General features: G+C 51.5%; 1 protein-coding gene across 3 annotated transcripts in view; it reads right to left on the bottom strand.

Moving 5' to 3' along the window:
- OPHN1 (oligophrenin 1) overlaps nt 1–22,323 on the bottom strand; it is a 76,023-nt gene extending 53,700 nt beyond the window's left edge. For 2 of the 3 annotated variants that reach the window (XR_012653977.1, XM_075054092.1), the window contains exons 1-2: nt 21,962–22,319; nt 763–858 (exon numbers count right to left, since the gene is read on the bottom strand). Coding sequence is in view for 2 of the 3 variants with exons in the window: in XM_075054092.1 (XP_074910193.1) it covers nt 763–858; nt 21,962–22,115 (250 nt within the window). In the remaining variant the exon portion in view is untranslated. Of the gene's footprint in view, nt 1–762; nt 859–21,961 lie in introns of all 3 variants that reach the window. The other variant, XM_075054094.1, reaches the window with a different exon arrangement.
- Between the last annotated feature and the right edge of the window lie 594 nt (nt 22,324–22,917).

Here is a 22,917-nt window from a genome sequence, read left to right as displayed (position 1 = left end):
GCAGCACCCACACCCCTGCACTGGCATTCAACACCGCTAGCTAAGCCAAGAGCAGGATTAATCTGAAAAGCACTGGGTTTAGGGCATTTAGGCCATTCGGTTTAGCTCCCTGAGTGCAGCTGGCAGCTGTGTAACCCGCACAGTTGCACTGGGCTGGCAGGGACATAAAATAGCTTCGGGATTGCTAATCCTGACACAGATGTGCAGGCAGTAGTAGGACACTCGTGCCACAGGCTCTCCTGCTGCGAAGGCAGAGACTAGTGATTATTTTCCATTCAACAACTCATCCAGCAATTCATTCTTCCCAGAAGTTTGCAGCCTGGTCCCTCTTTCAAGGCAGCGTGGGCCAGCTTTGTTTTTGTAAGGTGTTTTCAGCAGAGCAAAGGCAGCTTTAGGAGCAGCGCCCACCTGGATCAGGAGATGCGGCCAATGCTCAACGTCACGCATGCTCCCACTCCAACTGTGGCACTGGGAAGTGGGACTTGCTGGGAGGCCAGCATCCCGCCACTGTCCTCACCAGTGCCTGGCAGCATGGAGCAGGGCTGGAGCTGTGGAAAACTGAGCAAATTATCCGCTGAATTGGGAATGTGAAACTCTACCCGTGAAAGTTCAACTTTGTAAAATACGCCATGGAATAGCTGACTGGCATCTGAGGAACCAGCCTCCTGATGCTGTTTAAAAAACATCAGCACAGGCTAATTCCTAGAGAAGACGAGACTTTCTCAGTTACTGAAAGTTTGCATCAAGAAGAAGAAAACTTACCAATATTAATCTCATCATCCGTTAGCGTGTCACCAATAAAGTCGAACTGAAAGGACTGCAAAGTCTGTGAGAATTTCTGTACTGCCGATGAGTAACCTGGAAAAGGACAGAGGAATAAGGTTGTGTATTTTTGCAGTTGTTATACAGAAGTGGCAAGTCTTAGAAATTTAGCCTGAATGGAACAAAACTATAGTGAGGTGATTAGAAAAATCCACAGGCATCACGAATTTAAGCACTTCAGAAAATGTTGCAAAGTTAATAACCATTACAGGCTGCAGAGAGCATTTGTTTTGTTTTCCTTTTCTTTCTCGGTGTTGTTGAAAACACTTCGGCAGTATTAATGGATGCACTGAATCATACAAGAGGCCGATCAATAGCCTCACATCCTGCTACGTCCAGGAAGAGACACCAACACATTTCCCCTGCAGGAAAACATGCAGCTTCAAGTGCAGCATTCATCACTGCCAGAAGAACATTTTCAGGGAAGTAGATATCCCCAATGCCATGCATGCATCGGCATGGGTCCTCGGAGCATGGAGGCTGTCACACAGGCTTATCACTGTTCAAAGGAATTTTTTCATTATATGGGAGAAAAATCTGTAGAGTCAGAAAATAAATGTGGGGGAAAAGATAGAACTCAAAATAACTGCCCCTCTTTAGGGGGTCACAGACACAAACAGGCCCTAAGAGAAGTACGACAGTGCTGCAGCTGAGTGCATTGAGCCGGAGGGCTCAAGCTGTGCTCGTCAGAGCGTCTGCAGATGGCCCTGGGACCCACTCTGGGTCCACTGGTGAAAAAACATTCAGTCTTGAAGCAAAGACACTTCCTGATGGTGGTTGGTAGCTCAGCCCAAATTATTTTTGGACTTTCCAGAGAAGTTTCTAGCCAAAAGGATCCTTTGTGTCTTTGCATCCTGTGCGGCTGCTTCACAGCTTCATCAGTGGCTCTGTTGTTGTGAAGGCGTCTGCTGACACTGGCAGAGGAGCTGCAGCCGGGATGGGACCCAACACCAAAATCACCAACCTAGTGACAGCCGTGACAGCCACAGGTAACACTTCACCGCAGGAGAAGCCAAGTCCTTCTCCCGCTGGCAGAGCACAAGAGGGAGGTGCAACGGATTTGACAGCCTCACATCAACCACATCTTCCTGCATAAAGTTACATGCTTTTTTTTGGGGGGGGTGGGGGGGTGGGTTAGCCTTTCTCCAACAGCAAATACCTGAGATACAAACAGGCTGAACTTGCCTGACTTCGGGTAATAGGATGTAGACAATAAAACAAAGGCAAAGGAATAATTTTATACTTTGATTTACATTGCTATTTTCCCTAATTTTGGACTCCAGCTATAGGCACGGTCCCAGGCTGGATTCCTTCCTGGGGGTGCACTGGAGATGGCGCTTTCTGAAATTCGGGAAGCTGCAAGTGTGGAAGATGTGACAGCACAGATGTTAACGTGCAGCCAGCTCACACACCCCTGCTTTGCCAAACCAGGCAAAAGATTGCTGTAACAGAGCAACTCTGTGTACAAGGGTGGGTTTTTTTGATTTGTCTGTTTAAAAAAATAAGACATGCACAATCACTTTTTGGCATCCGCTGTTAAAATCTGGGGGGAAATAACAGCCAAAAATGAGGTGTGAATTAGTGAGGAATTGTGTCTGCACAGTATAGGCTACCCCCTGCATTTCTAGCCTGAGGAAAATGGCAATCTGGGTGTATTTTTGTTTGTTCTTTTCCATTGCAGACTCAGTGACATAAGTCACCACAGTGGCAAACATGGTGTTTTCCGAAACACTGCTACGAAGTGGAGAGAAAAATTAGATGACACTGAACTGGATATTGGGAAAAGAAATCAAGTGGTCGCGTGGGATCCCAGCAGGTCCCCAGACTGCTCTGCTTCTCCTGTCCCTAGGCCAGGAGCATCCTGGGGCCCCCCAGCCCTCCCCAAGGCCCCCGAGCAACCGTGGCACACGGGGACAGCCAGGTCCCCAGCCCGGGGAGGAGCGTGGCCTCAAAGCGCAGACAGTTCCTGCTTTCCCCTCAAAAGCCTCGTTCAGCAGTTTCCTCCGATGGGTCAAACCTTTGCTCCTGAATGGGCAGATTCAGGCTTGAATGTTGCTATTTAACCACAGCTGCCGGGGGGCTGAGAGCGCGTAAATGTGTGAGCTCTAGCACAGAATGATGTCATTGATTTGATGGAAAACCTCAGCAAATAATTCACTCTCAGTCCCTGCAGCGTTCGTTTCAGGCCGGGGCCGGAGGCTCTCATTCAGTTGTCGCTCAGGGGAATCTTTGTCCCCCTGCAAACCCTCATCATCTTCCCTGGACGCTGCTGATGGCTCCCACCCAGCCCCTCCTGGTTCCTCAACTACGTTTATTAGCGGGTGAACTTGGATCGCTCCATTTGAACACCCACCCGGACCCAGTGACGGGTCCCTGAGCAGCCCTTCAGAAAGCCAACAGCACCCCAGGTGGCTCATCGCATCCCACCCTCCCGCACCCCCGGCCAGCATCTGCCCGTCCCCTCCACGCGCGCTGGCCAGGGAGAAGGCGACGAGCCACTGGCCAGCTCCGTCTGCGTGCGTCCCCGTGAGCCAGGAGCATGGCTGCACACACAAATCCCACTCAGCGCCTGGCAGGGACGGAGGGTTTGCGTGCACCGTTTTTCCGTCGCATGTGTCAGCACGGCATTTAGCCCCAGTGTCGGAGAAATGGTCCTTGGCGAGCTGCTTGCCTTTTGGTTTTCATAGAAACAGGGGGTAAGGCAAAAGCAGAGAAGGGTTTGAAAAAGCCAAATGCAATATATTTTAACCAGAAAAAAAGAAACGGTATAGCTGATTTAAGTTACATTTTCCTTTCAAAACGTTGTCTGGCCTGAAAGTTTTTGCCAATTGTATAGCTGAAGGAAAACCAGGTGGACATGCTATAAACCACATCTCACATTAGCTTAACAGTGGGGAGAAAAAAAAAAAAAAAAAAAAAAGAGTGCCCCTTAATTACTCCAGTGCTGTTTGTTCTTGCCTGGGACAAGGAATTTTTTTTCATTTTGAGGAGCCATCCTCATCCTCAACTTCAGCAAAGCTGGGTGTAGGAAGCCCTGGCTGCAAGCAGTGACCATGCACCAGCCCGCTGCCCAGAGCTAATGGCAGCCGAAGGCAGACAGCCATCCCCACTGTCCCACACCGAGGTGACAGCCGCCAAGGACATCCCTGTGGTGGCTGGAGCCGCTGCCTGGCACCATGCGCAGACCCCACCATAGAAAAACAACTGTGGAAGATGTAGGGTTAGGAAAGGAGAGGACAAACTGGAGGGAGAGCCAGTGCTGTGAACGCCTGGCGTGGCTCCTGAGGAGCGTTTAATGGAAACCAGACTCCTACAGACCAACGTGACTCATCCTCATACACGTACAGAGCCTTGGCTGAACACTGGCTTCTGACAAATCCTATATATACATGCAGGATGGACAGCATCGGGTACCACTATGGTATTACGGATCTTACTATAATGATGGGGTGTTTATTGGGAAATTAACAGAGGGATGACTCTGGCAGCCGACCCCACCGCAGCAGTGCCTGCTGGCACCAGCCCCCGAGGGAAGAGAAGATGCTCACACCCCGGGGGCTGTGTCCCTGCGGGGTCCGGCAGCCAGGACAGCACCAAGGCCCGATGCAGAGCATCGCCATGCGCTGCTCAGAGACAATCAGAGAGAAGTCGCCCCTTCCCTCGGTGGCATGTGAGGGGTGGCATGGTGACACCAGGGGATGGGGCAGGGGGGCAGGGGGGGCCAGGGAGAAAGGGATGAGCCACAGCCACAGGAAAATGGCTCAGGAGAAGGAAGGGGCCGCCGCGGTCAGCAGCTGGAGCTGCGTGGGAAAGTGGGGCTACATCTCCATGCTGGGAGAGATAAGCCCATACTCTCCCTCGTTTTAACAGACACTCAGAAATCTTTTCCCTCCTGATACCAACACACGGCTACCAAACGCTCCTCACTTTGCACACCCAAAGCCTGGCAGGAGGGAGAGGGTGTGGGCGGGAGAGAGGGTCTGCCCTGCTCATACAGCACCAGGAATGCGTGCGGAGAGCCGGACCACCGCTGAAGGAATAACGCTGTGCTTCCAAGCCAGGGATATCACTGCAAACAGCACGCAAAGTCTCACCACCGCCCGGCAGCCCCAAAGGACCCTGCCTGCTCTTGGTACAGCTCAGCCCGTTTCCGTGGAAACACACCAAAATGAATTCGATCAGGAATCCTCTAGGACTCTTCCTTACAGCGTTCAGTAAGTGATGCCAACTTTCACAATTTGCAGTCACAATAATTTACTCTTCTAGTAAAAATAAAGTCCCATCTCTGCACAGAACAACCTCAGCCAAGCTGTGCCTGGCAGGAGGGAGGGAAGGAGTGCCAGCTACAGCCGCACTAGTCTTAGGAGGTACACAGGGAGCTTTCTGGTTGTATTTATGCACACATAAACACACCCCAGAGATTGCAGCCATTGAAGGATGTGTCCCACAGCCTGCTGAGCAAAGACCTAGTGGGGATTCTCATTTCAACCTTTCACAGCAACCATAGGTAACCAAAGACCACAAAGAAAAAAAATTTTGCTATCTTTGCAAAAGCCATGGGCCTCTGAAAAAGCATGGATTACAACCAGGAGCCCTAAACCAGGTTGTGGTTCTGCTTTTTTCCCCCAATGCTTAGAATTTAAAATAGAAGGAAACCATCGCCGCAGGACAGACCCCGTGAGGGGATGCAGCCCAATGCACCACTCGCGCTGCCATAGGGACAAGCAGAGGTGGCTGGAGATGTCCATGACACTTGAGATGCCACAGATGCACATCTTTAATTAGCTTTGTACTCCTCAGAGGAGGGTCGCTCTTCTCTGATTTTCTGTCTGTGTGACTGCAATGGTTCTCTGTTGCTGAGAGGAATCCACATCCCTGCATACCTGGAAATAGAAGTGTCAGTGACAACCCACTGGTGACAGCTACAGGGACCACCAGGATCTCTGTGCACCAGAAAGGAAGGGCCGTGCTTGGACTGCCTCATTTAACACCACAGGGACAAAATGTGATGTCAGGTGTAACAGAGATGCAGAGAGAAAGCAGCATGATTTTTAGAAATAAACATTTTAAAAGACACTGAAAAACCTCCTACTGTGTAGAAGAGCAGTTGCAGAGCATACACTTCACATCTGCCAGGACCAGCCTGCCAGTACCCTCACACAGGTTATTCATACCTAAAAATCCCCTCGCTGACCCAATTATATTACATTTGTTAGCTGTGCAGCAGTTGGTAAAGCCAGCACGATCTCTAGTTCTCCCTAGGAAACAGCCCGGCGAGAATCGCCACTCCTCCAGGAGCTCAGGGGCCAAACAGACAGCAGGTTCAGCAGGTCTTTGGCTAATCCTCAGGCACACACTGCTCCTTGTGCATCGCACCGCAAACTAAGGAGAAAAAAATAAAATAAAATAAAAACCCCCACACCTCACTACAGCAATCATCAGCCAGTGACATTTCTAGAGCAAATGCAGTCCTTAATTTAACCGGACTCCATCCGAGGGTAGATACAGTGAGGCATGAACAGCTGAACTGAGATGGGGCTACAGCATCCCTATTCTGTCCTCGGAAAGGGGACAGGATGCCTCTGCCCACATTGAAAGGCAAGAAGCAACTTCAACGGATCTCCCTGCCTATGCCAATGCACAGGCAGTTAGGGGAAGAGCAGCCAGCAGAGACTACCATGGGGGAACAAGCCACTCCTAAGCTCTTCTGCATCCACCCGACCAACAGACCGCAGCCTGGAGGTGCCCTGCAGAGAGCAGCTTATCAACAGCTTCAGCAATCCATAAGGAAAACCCAAAACAAGTTTGAGCTATGGAAATGCAAATAAACAGACCAAATGTGAAGGAGGAGCTCCATTTTTGTATTTTGCTTTCTTCTTCTCCAGCTTGAAAACAGAAATATCAAAACCAGCCAGACACTTTTTTTCTTTCAAATAAGCAAACAAAAGACAATAAAAGTTCATTCTGTACTTAAATAAGAGCATTTTAAGCCAAGGACAAATTTTAGGGTTAGGATCTGAACTCTGGAAATCCATTTTTTCAGGGAAATGTTGCAAGACCCTGATGCACAGCAGCTGAGGATGCACGTAAACTTCTTCCCAATGCTCGGTCACTACGGAAAACTTTCTACTTCCTCGTGGAGAGCTGTGCAACGGGACATGCAGAACATGAGAAAAAACATTTCTCCTCCAGCATGAAAAAGAGAGGGCTGTGATCCCTGAAGGGAGAAGAATGTGCCCATTGTTACCAACTCCCACTGAAGAATTTCCCAGGGAGTTGCATCATGAAGGAGACTGAGTTCATCCATGCTGCCACCCCAGCAATGAGGCTCTGGATGTGGTACCCGACCCACTGCTTCCAGGGGATTCTCTGTACTTGCAGCAAAGCTTTACAAGCCGACACACAAAGTGTTTGGCGGAGGGGCCGGATTCTGCTCCAAGCTGTTGTATTTATGCAGCATATACTAACTGCATGAAGTCCCCAAACATTGTCCCACCAAAATACCTCAACTCTGAAATCAATGAAGCTACCCGGACTGAGCCCAGATGCGCCATTAGGAACGTGAGTAATGAGTCCTGACTCACAGAACACTCCTAAATACTCTACAGCTGCTCAAACACAAAAACATGTTGATTTTTTCAGATGAGGGAAAAAAATAACCTTCCGGTCAGCCTTCTAGGTAGTTCCAAATCTACACAAGCATCTTGTGAGGAAAACAGCACTCCTGTTACTCCATAAAGGAGAGATGCTTATCATTAGGTAATGAAAAAATGGCCCAGTACAGCATAGACAGTGTTCTGCATTAACCCATGGCAAGTTGTTCGCGAGTGCCCCTGAAGGCTTTCTGGATGCTGTGGGGATTCAAAAACTCTGACACATCTTACAAAGGCCATTTTTCACACACTGACATGGGTTTTCCACTTGCCAGAAGTAAATGGCTAACATGAACTTCTAAAAATAACTTGCTATATTTAGCTGTGCTTTACAAATCTCTTGCAAAGGAATCTACTGAATGTCTAATACTTCTGTTAAATATACATCTTTTCTAATCAGTCCTTTATTGACCGAGTCTTTTATGAACAGCCATTTCACTATCACAGTCGATCTAGCACAGGCTCCAGGGAGAAGAGCAGGGCTGTGGTTCAAGTACAAATACATTTTTCAGTAACTCTCCCTACCTAGTGGTCTTTTGCTTTGCAAGCTGGTTATCTGCCCTCTGTAACATTACTTAAATTTACATGTCACCCTCACACTTCCCCCCCTCCTCTGTTTCCTGTCCTACACCTAATTTTTTATTCTCATAAATTCTCCTCCTTGCCCAGGCAACCTTGCTGTAAGTGCACAAACTTGCTCAACAGGCTTATTTTCTTTATTTACCATTTAATTAAAAAAAAAAAGAAACAAAAAAACAAAACCCCCAAAACACCCAACACAGCAATTCTTCACATTTATCATATATTCCTTATGCTCGCCTTCTTTCCCTTATTGACTGATAGAAACTGGCTATACCATACCTACCACACTTCAGGAAAGCTGGCAAGCCTTATTATGCTGGATCAAAGATCAAGGCAGTTAAATGCACAGAGAGGCTTTTCTGACTGCCATGAGCAGGAGACCGCGGGTCTCCTCACCTACAGCTTAGAAGTTAGGCAATGTATCAGCTCAGAAAAACAACCAAAACAAAGAGCAAGCAAGCGAGGTTGGAAGGACAACAAAGTTTTGGGGTATATCAGTCTGTTTTGGAGAAAACTGGGAGTGAATGATGCAGGTTACAGCTTCTGGGGAGAATGATGCACTCTTCCCCTTCCTCTCATTAAGTGAACACTGATTATCCAGTGTAACTTTTCTTCCCTACACCTTCATAGTGATAGATACTGTTGATCAGGAAGACAAGCACACGGCAAAGCCATGTTTTAAAGCAAAGATGAGGAGCACGCCATGCTCCCAGTGACCCTCACTGGCTTGTACTGGTTTCCTGGAGAACTGCACTTGAGGCCATATTTTTAATGTTTTTATAAAGGACAGTGTACAGATTCATTTTTTATGATTTTTTTTCTTCTGAAATACCAGGACAGCTATGATCTTAAGTTCCCGGGAAGCACAGGACCCTTCAGCACAGCCTCCTGCCTGGCCCAGCCAGGCAGGGACAGCACACACTTGGATACCCACGCTCTCCCTCCCCACAAACAGCAGCATGACAAAACTATTGCTGGCACCAGCACTCCACTTAATGCTCCTCGTGATGAGCGAGAGGTAAAACTACACTTTGAACGCCTGAACAATTGTCAAAGGACAATTTTTCACCTCCGGCATTTTTCTGGCCTTTCAAACTGATCTCACAGCCCTGCAAAGCTGGAGGAGTTCCTTCAGCGAAACTGGAAAAAGACAGGAGGCAGACAGCCCAGAACACGTGGATAACCAAAATGGAAGTTAAAAAAAGATTAGCAGTCTTAGAAATCAGCAAAAGTGTTGAAATTCATCTTAAGAAGTACTACAACTATGATTTATCTCAATCATGTATGTCATGACATCCAGTATATCAGAGGGGATATGACCAAGTTTTCTCCATTAATTTGAACCCCAGGTTTACAGACAAGTTGCCTTCAAGAAGAGCTCCCACCACCCCACAAGACCAAAGGGGCTGGCAAACACCCTTCTGCCAGCAGCGTGGCTGCATTCAGCCTGTCTCATACGTTATTTCACCCCAAACTCTCACAAGAGGAATTCCTTCGTTGGCAATTCAGCTCCCGACAAAGCCTGACCATTTAGGAAATTACTATTTTTTGTATTCTGATTGAGTTAAGGTGATGCACAGGAAAACACGTTTCACAAAGACCGCTTGACCACAGCACCCAAGGGTGCCAGGAAGCGATGCCTGCAAGCACCGTGCTCGGCACAGCTCCAGGACAGGGGTGACACAGACCACGGTCAGGCTCTGCAACTCGCTGACACAAATGAGTGCCACGCAGCATGTTTCCAATGTAAGACTCAGTTTAGTCACTCAGACGAGCTCCCACAGGAATAACTATTTTTTGAGCAAATGCTCAAAGGGTCGCAGATGCAGAGAAGATTGACTGAGGAGGAAATGCCGCTGCAGCCCTTTGGTCCACCATGGACCAAAACCCAACCACAGCGGCTGGCTGCTGCTACATCTGCCTGAATTTCAGACCACCTAGTGTCTATCTAAATCCAACCCTCACTACAACAGCGAATTGCTCAGCACTGCCCTGGAGCGTACTAAACTCAAGCGAACGAAGGTGAGCCTGCCGAGAGCCATAGCATGAGGGGAACGCTGTCCAGCTCCGCAGGCACCAGCGTCGCAGACGAAGGTGGTGTTGGCGTTCCTGTGCTGGGGCGGTCAGCAGCTCCCAAACCCGTTACGGGAGGGCTCAGCGGGCAGCAGCACATGGGTCCTTTCCTTCCAAACTTTAAAGGCAGAGGCTGCCGACTGCGACCGCCTGCCCCCTGCAGCAGAGCGTGCCGAGCACGCCGACAGGCGCGGGGACGGCAGGGCCAGGCGAGCCGTGGGCACGGCAGCTGGGCATCTCTGTGGGGACCGGGGCCATGATTCAAGCAGGTGGCCAGGTGGAAGTAGGGTGAGGTTAGCAGGTGGCTCTATCTGCTGCACCTATTTATGTACCGTTTTATATCACGATCTCATGGAGGCCAGCCGCCTTTTCTAACATCCTTCTGCAATCCTGGGGACAGGGCTTATGGGTGTTGAAAAAAGGACAGACTCCATGAAAAATAAGAAAACCAGAAAGCTGAGCCGTGGAAAGCCATTGAATTTTCTCCTCCCTCGGGAGGAGTGAGCTGTTGAGGAGAGGCTGAGCAGCCTACCTCCCGGGGGGCATCAAGAGAACCTCATGCAAAGCGGCTGGTCGGCAAGGACGGGGCAGGGCTGCAGAAATCCTCGCGGCGCTTCAGGCCACCCGGAGCTCGCCGGCTCCAAGAGCAGCCGAGCAAGCTTTTGGCACAGCTGCTTTGGCGTAAGCGGCAGGAGAGGGTGTGCTCCAAGAGCCGCGGCTCCCTGCTGTACAAGCAGTACGAACACAGGGAAAACAAACACGAAAACAACAGACTCTTATCCGGGGCAGAGCATTAGCAATCCCCACAGAGATATCTTATGATCTGCAGAGCCATCAGATGCATCTCATTTCAGCTTTCCAGCAGCCACCCTTCCCAGGCAGGGGCAAGGCAAGTAAAAACCAAGCGCTTTTGCAGGCGGCTTCAGCAAGCGAGCGGAGCCAGTGGCTCGCTCCCCCGGCACGCGATGATTTCAGAGTTTCCTTCGATAAGGGCGCAGAGAGGGCCAGGCAGAAGGCCAGATGAGTCACACGCGGCACAAGGGGAAGACTCTCGAGCAGCTTATGAGCGATTTGAAGTGGTTCAGTGTGGGGAGGAACACACATCCCTCCTGCTCCAGGGCCGGGGGCCGCTGCCAGCATGGACATGGCCGGTCCCGCGCCAGCCGGCACCACCTGGGAGCCTGCTGGGCACCCTCAACCCGACCAGCACTGGGACAGCTGGTACCCACCCGCTCTGCGGACCACCATTAGGTGGGCTTCGCCGAGAGCTACCCCACCTCTGGGCACCTCTGCAAGCCCCACATCCCATGAGGACTGGGGGGTCTGGCTCTGTGTCTCTGCCACAGAGGGTCCCCCGATGCCCTGCAGGTCCCTAGTTCATCATTTGATGGCACAGGAACAGGTCATGTCCCTTGTTCTCCATCTTCACAGCTACGGGGTTTAGGAAGATTAATAAAGTTACTCTTGTTTTAAAAATATCTAGCCTCAGCACTTCACAATCAGTCTAGGCTGGAGGAACAGAATAAAAAAAAAGGAGAGAGAACAGACTGCAGAAAGCAACCTGAATTCCAGGCTTTACTTGTATTTATAAACTTTATCTCAGGCTACTCAGCTGCTCTTATCGTCATTTGAACAACTCGTGACTGCACAGTCACCTGCATGGAGAATTTGGTGACAAAAAAAAGGACACCAGCCACAAAGACAGTGTTTGAATGTGCCCCAGAAAGGAAAAGCCAGCATAACGTGGGGACCGCTGCTCCTGAAAGAGAAGCTCAGCCAACAGCAGCAAGGAGTCTGCAAGGCAAAACAAAAGCCAATGCAGAAAAGTCCACCATCACCAAAACAAAAATGACACATTTTCAAAAGTTTTTTTCTTCATATGTATCAGAAGCTCAAACAGAAGGTTTACATGTTTGAAAGATCTGTTTAAAGCTTAGTAAGAAAAACAACTGCCACCTGCTGAATTTCACCAGCAGTTTCAAAGGAGCTTTCATTTTGGCATGTTCAACATCTGTGAAATAGCATTGCTTGTTCGCAGGAGAGAAGTTTGTCCTTTTTTTCCATAAACCTCACATTTCTTCAAACTGCACAGAAACCCCATACTTCTGATAGCCAGTGCTGAAGGGCAATGCTCCCGGCAGCAAAGATACTACTTCGGCAGTGCAGTTACCGCTTCGGCAACGCCACAGTCCAGCATCCACGGCACGCTCTCACCCCTCTCCTCCCTCTGCACTTCAGCTCCTCCTTGCAGACCGAATCCACAGCTGGGCGGCCAGAGATCAGTGCTAGAGCCATGTTCTCTAGGCAGGTACAATGCAGCACAGGGTCAAGGAGCAGCACGGCCAGGACCGTGCCGCGGGGAGGTTTCTGGCTGCAAGCGGCGGCACAAACGAGTGGGGCCACCGTTGCCGCTCCATGAAGCCAGGCTGGCACACAGCAGGACAGAAGCCACCCGTGAAAAGCTTGTGGACAAACACGGGATGCCATATCTGTAGTTACCAGTGTGCTACCAACAGAATTAATAAATAAAATATTCCAAAAATTTCTCAAGAAAAAAGCCAGAAAAGCTGAGTCTTCACACAGTGACTCAAGAGGAAACTCTGGTCAGCAGCAGTGCTGCTGCAAGCCCGTGGGCTGTCAGACACATTACAAAACATGGATAACACCCACATCCTCCCAGGGAAGGAGCCAGGAAAGGCAACAGAAGATGGATGAAAAGCTGTCTGAGTGTCTTATCCATGGCAGAAGAAACAATATACTTAAACGCATGAAAATGACTTAACCTCTTGCCCTAGCCCTTTGTGCCAGCGTAGGCAGGCGAGTTCTGGGGAAGCGTATTGGGGCGCTGATCGGGCTGGAAAAAGCCATCACAAAATACTGCATGTTGGTTTTGTTTTAAGCTGGACCAGGGCTGTTCCACAGCCCGTTCACCAGCCCCTGCACTGGCACGGAGAGGGCTGGTGCACGGTGCTGCTGCAGCAGAGGCTGGCGAGGGGCAGGAATGGACCCCGGCCGTTATTCCTGCCCTGAGCTTCCTATCAGCAAACCAAGCCCTGGGCACCCCTTGTGCGGGTGACGAGGACATGGACGGAGCAGCTGTAATCAGCAGAAGCCAGCAGTTCCTGGGGAGAAGGTTGGGGTCTCCCACTGAGCCAGCTGGGAGGGCAGACCTGGCTCCCAGGGCCAGCAGCCATGGGGAGGGGAGCGAGGCTGCCTGGGGACTCCCTGTGCCCACGGAGCCACCAGCGTGCAGCCACACAGCCCTCCTGCCGAGCCCGGCGCGTCAGCCACAGGGCAAAGCAAACACGACAGCGCCAACGTGCAGGACGAGCAAGTTGCTCCAGCCTGGAGCAAAATCGAACAAACACACATCAACGAGCCCCGAAACAAGGGGTAAGATAGGCCTCGCAACCAGAGTAGGCAGATACTGTGCACGCTCCTCATTTTTCCTGCCTGCATCTGAAGATATGGCTTTGGTGGTTGGGGGAGGGTTGGCTTTTTGGAAGGGTTTTTTGTTCTTTTTCTTTTTTTTCCTATTGTTTTTTAGTTTCTGGTTAAAGCATGTCTGTTTTAGATTTGCACCAACTTGAGGCCCTAGATTCTGTGCACAGTGCCTACAGCCCAGGAAAACAAGCTGCTTGATTGTCTGCGGCTGCAAAGAGACTCCCCTCTTCCTACCTGTCCTGAGGATGCCTGCAGAGTGCGGATGCTCACCAGGGAGAGCGGCACCGGCAGCACGTGAGCTGAAGTCCGCTGCATTGACGTACAGACACAGAAACTTCTCTTGCAAGTTGAGCATTGCTTCGGAGCTGCTGCAGGGGATGGGGAATTTGAACTCACACTCAAAGGCAAAGACACAGATCCACAGAGGAAAAAAAGCTGATGCGATTTTTTTCCAGTGGAAGGAGTCATGTTTGGTGGATATCGTTACACACATCCTACTAGGTCAATGATGCCAGAGTAATTCCAGAATCGCTTCTGTAAATGGTATTACATGTTACCAGTACTGCAGAATATTGTGGTCTCTCCCACGTACAGATATACACACACATACACAGAGTTTTTCTACCCAAGGCCTCCCAATGTCTCTGTGTGAACTGCTTCCAGGTGTTCCTACTATCAGCTTTGCCATAAGATGGTGCAAACCACAGTTTGCAGCACTGTAGCACAGCGATACTCAGGAGCACGTAGGTCTCCAAATCCTTAAGACGACATTTTCATTCTACTACTGCATGGTTCTCTTTTGCAGAGGATCCTGGTTCCTGGCCAAATTAGCATGTCCTCAATGTATTTAACTTACTGAGTGTAATTGGTTTAGGTCTAGGAGGTGTCTAGGCCTATACAACATCACCCTAATGCAACTGATTGATTGTTTTTAAGCTGGGTATAGGTCTGATGTCTCTTCAGACAAGCAGACATGAGAAGTTAGGAGAAAATTTTAAAAGTTATCGGTAGTAACTCCTTGCACTTCTGAGAATCCTCCTGTAAGAATTAGGATAACTGTAGGAAAGCAGTGGCTGCAGCAACCAAGCAAGCAAGGAAAGAATTTGCTGCATGCTTCAGTGAGTGCCTGACCAGGCTGGAGCCCTTACTGCATGAAAGTTGGAGAAGACCAGCAAGGAGCAGACAAGTACAAGGAGAATACATTACTGCTCGAGGAGAGTGATGTATTTTCCAGCAAGTCATTTTTCCCCTGCTAAAGCCCAGAAACGGCTTAACACTAGCTGCTGTGGTGTAATGTACTCCAGGAGAAAGGGGGAAGGTGTCACTTCAGCAGTGACCCATCACCTTCTGAAGAGTCAGCCCAAGGCAGTTCCTGCCAGTGCCACCAGCACAGGTGAAAAACCAAGTCCACAGTGAAACAAAAAGACTTCAGTGACACTTCACTGGGAAACCTCAGGGGACAACCAACAGATCTGTGTCTGTGTTTCCTCTCTGCGGTGCTTTCCCCAACATCCTTCATTTGGAAGGTGACTGACGAGGCAGCAGGGCTGATACCTGGCTGAACTCATCCCTGCTCCAGGCAGGCGTGTTCAGTCGCTTGCTCCAAATGCAGCTCCAGACTGAGGTTCCCCCTAAGCTGGTGTAATGACGAACACCGTCTCCAAATGCAGGGACTTGCAAGAGATTGGCCAAGCTAATGAGGCCACCAAGACATTGCTCAGCTGATTATACCCAGCCTGGGCCAATTCTTTGTCCTGAGAGCTGTGCTTACTGGTACAGGGTCTGATCCTGCATCCATTCAAGTCCAGGCTCAGGTACTGACTGTTCCTGGGGCGCAGCATCAGGAAAGCACAAGGATACAACTGGAGGAGAAAGAAGAGGACAGACCAATTTTTAAGAAGTCAGATCCATTCAGCAGCAGCTGTATTACTGACCCGGGCACATGAGCAGCCTCTTCACGCTTGCCTAGCCAGTGGCATCAGAGAAACAGCTACCACGAGTCTTGTTTGGACTCCAGATTCCTCTGGTTATACTGGGCAGTTTAACGAGCGGCTTTCCATGAGACAGAAGGCCTCTGTGCATCCACACGGACGATTTCTATGCACATCTTCATTAATGTGCCATATGCCGGCTCACAACTAAGCTGTCTTTGTGGGACAGGATATTTTTAATGCCGGGAGCGCAGAGCTAATGTTTGCCTGGAAAGCTGCACCCTTTCCTGCGCCAGCAGAAGGACACATGTGGGACAGACTCGTTCCTCTTCTCCCTTTTCCAGAGGAGCTTTAGGTTTGTTCGGACATAGGCAAAAACTGGTATCTGGCTGTAACATACTGTAATAACAGATTCAAGCCTTTGTCTCTATAGACTTTACATGAACCAGCACATGGGGTTTCTGCAGGAACCAGGCAGACAGGCCACTCCAGGGCTGCTTTAATCTAACTGAAATACTGCGTTCTGTCGACACTCTGCTTTCTACACTCCAAAGCACTAAACCCTCAAGCACCACCTCCAACTACAGCACAGAAACTTGTCAAGAACAGGCCTGCCACGCTGAGGACTGCAGAGTCCCCTGAGCCGACAAGCGAGTCCCCACACATAGTGCTGCGGTGCCGGACCTGCAGGGAAGAGGATGATGGCAGGACCTTCCCTGAGTCCCCCATTCAACCCCATTCTCGGGAAAAGCCCACCCAGTCCCTTTTGTTACAGAGTGCCGCGTGCTTTGCTGACATAGACGCCTCTACACGTTCCTTTATAATGTTACCCTTCCAGGATAAAACGCTTGCACTGCCTGGGGAGGCTGGTTAATTGACATGTGAAGTCAGAGGCAATCTGCAAAGCTTTATGCAGTACAGAAATCAAGTTCAAAACCACGTATGCAACATTTGCATGAGAACTCAAAGCTCTTCCAGCTTCAAAGGACAGTTTACACCATCACAGCACTCGTATATTAATAGAAAGAGCCTGAACCTGACATTTCTCAAACTCCATTTGATATATAATTGCGAGAGAAGATCAAAGACCAGGGGGAAATAGATGGTTTTGCATTACCACACACACAGCTGAGTGCAGCGAGCAGGAGAGATTCCAAAAAAAAAAAAAACAACTTATTGAGCCACAGAAAGAAAATGCTGCAAGGAAGCCATTCTTACAACAGCTATGATGCTACACAGTCACCTACTTCTGACGCCCTTGCTTGTGGCCTCGAGCATGCAGCAAGCCTTGTCTGTGACGCCAGTGCTGGCCACCACGGCACGGGGCTACGAGCTCGGGGACACAAACAAGCTGCTGCTGGGGCTGGCTCCCCAGTGCCCACGCCGGGCCCCGGCCAGCTCGACGGACGGACGCCAGTCCGGCACACTCCCAGCAAGGCAGACCTTGCGGTTTCCATGGGGGCCAGCGAGGAGTACTGAGCGTGGCTTTCAGTGGCGAGCGAAGCAGCCCTGGAGCAGCCCTGGCTTACGGAGTGCCAAGGAACCGCGATACAGGCGAAGAGGCCGGCCAGCCACCCCAGCCCCGGGGAGGAAGGCTAACCTCCCAGCCCCTCTCCCTCCCCGGCCAGAGCCAGGGCACGGGCAGGCTTCAGCACTGCCAGCACAACGTATGGGACCAGCATCACCACTTGGCACTGCCAGCGACTCTGCATAGTCCTGGCACGAAAAAGAAGGGATGCAGCCAACTTTGCAACAAAAATAACTCACATTTCTGTGTCAAAGTAACTTATTTGCTATCACTGACTTTCACGCCCAAGATTATTACAAATGAACAATATTTTTCTCTGCTTTAGTCAGTTTAATTTCTCATTTGATGCAACCTTGTACTTAGTCATCTTACGGTGTCCCACGCATAGTCAACCGTTGGGGGTTTGACAGTCAGCAAGAGAAAAAAACCACACTTAAAGGCAGCAACTGTGTGACTGTAATTGCACAAGGACCCACATCAGGACATGGGGAGCTGCACAGCACTCGGGAGGGTTTTACCCGCAGTACTTTATTTCAGCTGGTAACATGTCAGAGTCGGGAGGGTTGGGGTGGAACCAGTTTCTCTTAATCCCTTGAGAGGAAAGGGGAGTTTAAAGCACTGGAGTGCACCCCTCATTTCAGTAACAGCCCCCCTCTTCAGACAAAGCCCCAGAGCACTACCTGCTCTGCAGAAAGGGAAACTGAGGCACGCAGCAGACCAAGGGGAGCTGACGTTCCCCCTTGCTGCCTCCCTCCTCCGCAGAGCAGGATAGCATGACTACCACTTGGAGCACACACCTTCCCATTCGTTCATGTGGGCTCCGGCAGCTGGGGAGCGGCTTTCTGCAGCCCCCAGACAAGCCTCCTCTGATGCACGTGCTTTGGAGCAGGACAAGTCATGGCTGCTGCTGGAAGCCCTCCTTCAGCCCGCTCCCCACCCGGAGCTAACCCTTGCAGGAGCTGCTCCTGGCTCTGCCCCACCACAAACCTAACAGAGGCAGGGCTTTCCAGGGATGGTTTCCAGTGCTGGCCCCTGAACAACTGTGCCGGGCAGAGCACTCCCTCCTGCTTCTCCCTGCAGAGGAGCAAGAGGCGGGGAAGCCCTGCTGCCTGGGAAAGCACTTACCCCGCGGCTCCAGCCTCTCCCTGGGATGAGGAAAGGAAGGGAACGAACGGGAAGAGAAGTTCAGCTTTTCATTAGAAATGTGAAGGGAAGCTGAAGTCATCAGACTCCTGCAGAGGAGCGGCAGCTCGGAAGCGCATAAATTTCTTCCCCAAGGCCCATGTCTCCCTACCACGTGCCCCCACTACCCTTGTCTCCCCATCTGGGAGATCAGGAGCGGCAGTTCTGGCTTGGTGGCCAGACTCCCTGGCAGGGACAACCCCCAGCAGAACTCCATGCCATGGCATCATCCATGGGAAGTGGGGGGGATTCGCCTCTCCTCCTCTCAAGGATTAGCAGGTGGGCACCCATGAGCAGGGTCCCCCCAAGCCTTCACTCATCTCCTTGAGAAAGCGCCAGGCACCTGCACCGCACATGCATGCCACACGTGGGAACCACTTAGGGAAGGCAATTAAAAGACACTTCATCCAGATCAACAGGAATTCTCCTCTGAGGAACGGCCTGGGACACAGCAAGCCTCGAGACCGCTGGGTATAAACACCAGTAAACAAGTCTGGAGTAAAGACGTGGTTGCCTTAAAACTGTTCCCCGTGGTACATCACAGCCAGGTCACACTCGCAGTGATTCACCACTCACCATCACTGATGATCACCACGGATGTGTTTAAAACTGGGAAATGGAAGGGAGTACGTGCATTTGTAAAACAAACAACCCATTTAATTAAAACAGTGCACCTACCAGCTAGACACATGCCACTGGAAGCATTTAATATTACACATTTACAATTCCATGGTTCTTTAATGACTTGTTTAAAAAATTTGCACTCAAGTGCACATATTATTTGCTACAAATACGATTATAGTGAATTAATCTACCAGTAAAAGGGCTACAGAAAAGCCAAAAGACATCCAAAAATCTCCAAATAGAAGTCACTGAAGTAGCACTTACTAGACATTGGATGCCTAGCTTGTGCTGCTGACATAATAAAGTGATACCAAGTGGGGTTTTTTAATTTTTGGCTTCTAGAAACTCTGCTAGAACACTTCTAATATTTTACTACCCAGCAGGTAGGCTGAGACAACCTTAACTGGCTGGACACTTTCAACAAGAACACTGCCAGCAACCAAGAAAAGAACAACATATGCGCTCCTCATATCACAGACAACTCAAAACCACCCAGCTCACCCAGCACACAAACTGAAGGTCCTGCAGAACTCTATGTAAAGTCACGCTCACTTTTTCTTCCCGTTACTTGGCAAACAGAAAATAAAAGACAACTTTGAGCAGTCTCAGATTTTTAAGTCTGTGTGGACTGTGTTTACAGCAGATCACATAAAGCTCAGCAGACCCTATTTTCCCGCAATGGGGAACTGCACTTCTTTTCTTGGTAGTCTGCATGAGCATCGCTGCGCTTGCGTGATTCATGTGGATGCATGTGTTTGTAACCAGACAGACTGTGCTGCACCCGAATCTTTTGTTCGGCAGTTTCCATCACCATGTCAGGCTGAAGAGCCCGCCAGCTGGAGACAGCAGGTGTTTGACGTTTCTACAAGTCTGAGCAAAACGGGGGATTGATTTGCTTTAAATCTCATGTTGAAGTTTATTCATTAATTAATCAGCAAACATGCAGACAATATATACATCTGTAGAGTCACCAGAGGTCTGTACTCAGTGCAGCGAGTCACTGCCTTGGAACAGTTTGGCCAAAGGTTTAATCAAGAGGGTGTCTTACCCATTAAAAGGGTAAGGCGGGAGGACAGGACCTCTGGACAGATAACAGACAGGTCCAGTCAGAACAATCATTGTAATTAACCCTCTACCCTTGACGAAGAAATCTCACTCTCTCTCCTGGTGAGACTATCATCACCTTTGCTTGCCAGTTGCTGAGGGACAGATCCATCCCACAGCACTGCCAAGGGGCAGAAATGAATCGTCAGCCATCACTGTCACCGACCAAGCAGGTCGGAGGAGCAGGATTTACCAGCCATAAGCCCAAGGTGTTTAGGCAATGGGCAGCAAGTAGCCCCAAATTCCTATCCACACCATAGAGACAAGATTCAGAGAGGAAGGCCTAGAATTTTTTCTAAAGCTGTCTGTTAACTAAACGGGAGGGGGCGAGTCCCCAGGAGCCGACCGAAGGCCAGGCGGGTAGCGGCCCCAGCACCCTCCCCGGCCATGCCCAGCAGCCTGCTCTGCCAGGCCACCCCTCTGCCTGCTGGTTCAGCTGCACTCTTAAAAAAGAAGATAGCACAAAACCACCCCCACAACATTTCAGGCAAGAAATTTAGGGTTTCCTCAGTTCCGGGGGGGTTGTCTGTGCTGTCTGGGTGTATTCAATTTCCTTCTACTTCTTCCCTTCCTCCTTGGCCAGTCTCACTGGGATGGGTCTGCTGACCCAGCAAAATCCCCTCACATCCCTACTCCGACTGCAGCATTAGCATTTACGAACATTAAAAAGGGAAACAGTTTTGATCAAAGCAATGAAGAAAAAGCAAAGTATTTACATTAACAAGCAGGCTTGTTAAAATCCCTTTGTCTTTCATTTTGGTTCTCTCCCGCCCCCAGACTGAGCAGAGATTTGAGGTTTTTCTGTAGTATGTTTTAGGGTCTTACAGCCCTGTGACGTCTGCTGTTTCAGTCATACTAGCTTTTGTCTTCGCTGTTTTCCACATGGGCAAACACAGGCTATTCCAGCCATGGCCTTGATAACAAGGAAGCTCTGAATTATTCTTAACAAAAGGGCAGCAGCTAAACCTATTAATACCAACTAAAAACCAACCAGCTGGCAAGAAAAACGGTGTATGATCAGAGCCTGCCCCACTGATTTTTTTATTCATCTTCACTTGGCCTGACGCAAGTGCAGCACTCGTAGCGGCTGTGCCGTCATACACTTTTGGCCATATTTTAATGCACATTTGTAAAAGCAGAGAAGACATGAGCGACGACACAGGGAAAGTGTATGTACAGCTCTGGGAGGAAAAAAAAAAATTCTAAGCAGACAGAAGGTCAGTAAAGCGTTAAACACGTTGGACTTAATGGTTTTGGATGACACAACCTGGTCTGGGTACTCTGAAGGTCTCAGTACTTCTGAACGAGTGACTCCCTTAAAGTCAGCACCAAAATCGACATCTGATCAGAAAAAATTCTCATCGTCGTTAAAAAAAAAAAGAATAAAACGCCCACGACAAAAGCAGGACTAAAGACTATTACTGGTCGGAGCCCTCATTCTCACAGCGGGCCACCCCAGGGAAGCCTGGCTGGGTGATGAGGCGACCCGTGCTGCCCCGGCCAGGCTCCACCCGTTCTCTGGTGAAGCAAAATCATCCAGCACCTTCCCCAAACGGTAAATTATTCTCCTCAGATGAAACTGGCGGCGCCTGGGAGAGCTCAACCGGCTCAGCAGCGGCTGGCCCTGCGACGCCGGCGCTGTCAGCCCGGCTCGCCCCGACCACGGGAGTCCGACCCGTCCCCACGCAGGGCCGGCTCCGGACGGATGCCCAGGCGCGGCGGGAGCCGGAGTTCGCTGCCCGTGGCCTGCCGGCCCACCCCGGAGCGATGCCGGTGACGGGGTGCGGGCACAGGAGGCTCCGTGGGAGCCAAGCCGAAGGTGGGCTTCCAGAAACGCGTTCGAGAAGGAGAGATCCCGTCCGGCCGCGGGGCGGAGAGGCACCGGCTGCTCCGCCGCAGCCGGGGCAGCCGCGGAGAGGCCCCATCCCCGGGCCACCGCGCCGGCGGCGAAGGGCAGGACCCGGGCCCCCGGCCCCTTCCCGCTCCCGCCCAGGGCTGGAGGCCCCCGCCCCGCTCACCCCGTATGGCGGCGATGAGCGCGTTGCCGTCCTTGATCACCTCCTTGATGAACTTGTTGGTCCGCTCCAGCTCCTGCTCGTAGCACTTCAGCCGCTCTCGGAAGTCGGGGCTGTCCAGGTAGCAGTCGCTGAACTCCAGCGGCGGGTGCCCCATGGCTCCCCGGCGGACGCTCCTCTCCGCTGCCGGGCGCGGCTACGGCGCCTTCCCCCCGCCCCGGCCGCTCCGCGCCGCGGCCATGCCGCCGCCCCGGCGGGCACCGCCCCCGGCAGCCTCGGGCGGGGCCTGCACCGCCCCGCCGGTGTCCGTGTGCGTCCCCAACCTCCGCCGCTGCCCGCCCGGGGCCGGCCCCGCGGCGACCCGGGCCCTCGGCGGAGGCGACCCCCGCTTCCGGCCGCCCCCGCCGCTGCCGGGACTTGTAGTTCGGCGGGCAGGACCCCCGGCGAACCCCCCTCCCACCGCCCCGGGGCTCTCGGTCAGGCGGGTGCCGTGGACAAAACCGGCGGCGGAGTTACCGCAGCTGTGCTGGCAGCGCCCGGCCGCCGGGGCGGGCCGGTCCCTCGCCGTTCTCCCCGGTAACTGCTGTTCACCGTTGGCCGCCACTCGGGCTCCGCTCCGGAGGCCGGGTGACGGTGAGCTCCGGGGCTCTCTGCGCCGACTGCCTCCCCGGTGGCTGCTTCGTTAACGTTAACGAATGCCCCTGGGGTTCTCCCCGGCCGGCCGGAGCGGGGGGCGACGGGCCTGCCTCTGCCACGGGGAGCCCGGGTCAGCGGAGAGGGATCGGCTTCCGAGCGCCCTCGGCGGCCATCAGAAGGCGGTTTTCAGCTCATTTCCAGCACCGCGCTTCGGGGCTGTTGCCTCCTTCGACGCTCCGAGCTTCGGCCCCGTCACGGCAGGGTGGGGGAAGCCGGGCCGGGCCGGGCGGGCGCCCCTGCGCCGCCTCCCTCACCGTCCCCCG

The sequence above is a fragment of the Buteo buteo genome, chromosome 22 (assembly GCF_964188355.1).
Source record: "Buteo buteo chromosome 22, bButBut1.hap1.1, whole genome shotgun sequence".
Lineage (NCBI taxonomy): Eukaryota > Metazoa > Chordata > Aves > Accipitriformes > Accipitridae > Buteo > Buteo buteo.
The sequence above is the reverse complement of the archived record's forward strand: the minus strand, read 5'-3'. Positions and strand labels throughout refer to the sequence as shown.